The following is a 576-nucleotide window of genomic DNA, read 5'->3' as shown; positions in this document are numbered from 1 at the left end:
GCCATCCCAATGTTCACTGTTGCCTTTTGGGGATTTCCATTACAGTAACTGTTGGTGTTTCTTTATTTTTTTACTCTTCCCTTCAACATCTCTCAGCACATCCTGCAGCTTCTTACAGTTCTGTGTCAGGAACACCAGGCTCTCTTTGAAGTTGCCAGTGCCGTGCTCCCTGCAGATGTTCTCCAGCCCATCAAACCACTGCACAACCTTCTCCAGCTCGGCCTGCACGGCTCTCTGCTCCTCCAGCTCTGCACGCAATGCCTGCCCGGCAGCTGCCTCGGCCCTGCACTGCTGCTGCAGCTGGGAGATCTCATCCTGCAGAGCTTGGAACTCCTCCTGGCTGTAGGGGTACTGCTGGTGCACCCTGTCCTCGGGGAGCAGCACGTTGTCGGGGATGCTGAGCACCAGCTGCAGGAGCACCTCTTCCATCTTTCCAAAGAGCTGATCGAAGCGGGCCTTCATGAAGTGCAGGAACTTCTCCGTGCTCTTGCGGATCTCAAAGCGGCTAATCTGGATGGCTGGCAGCGCCTCGAGTTTCTTCAGGATGACGCTCTCCACCACCACCATCATCTCGAA

At 55.6% G+C, this 576-nt stretch overlaps 1 protein-coding gene across 1 annotated transcript; it reads right to left on the bottom strand.

Annotated features, from left to right (window-relative positions):
- Positions 1-6: 6 nt before the first annotated feature.
- Positions 7-570, bottom strand: LOC104915627 (protein MIS12 homolog). Its single transcript, XM_010726540.1, has one exon. It carries the CDS (start codon positions 568-570, stop codon positions 40-42), a length of 531 nt encoding a protein of 176 aa, XP_010724842.1. The 3' UTR covers positions 7-39.
- Between the last annotated feature and the right edge of the window lie 6 nt (positions 571-576).

Source organism: Meleagris gallopavo, unplaced genomic scaffold, assembly GCF_000146605.3.
Source record: "Meleagris gallopavo isolate NT-WF06-2002-E0010 breed Aviagen turkey brand Nicholas breeding stock unplaced genomic scaffold, Turkey_5.1 ChrUn_random_7180001834435, whole genome shotgun sequence".
NCBI classification, from domain to species: Eukaryota; Metazoa; Chordata; class Aves; order Galliformes; family Phasianidae; genus Meleagris; species Meleagris gallopavo.
This window is presented reverse-complemented; position numbering and strand designations above follow the sequence as displayed.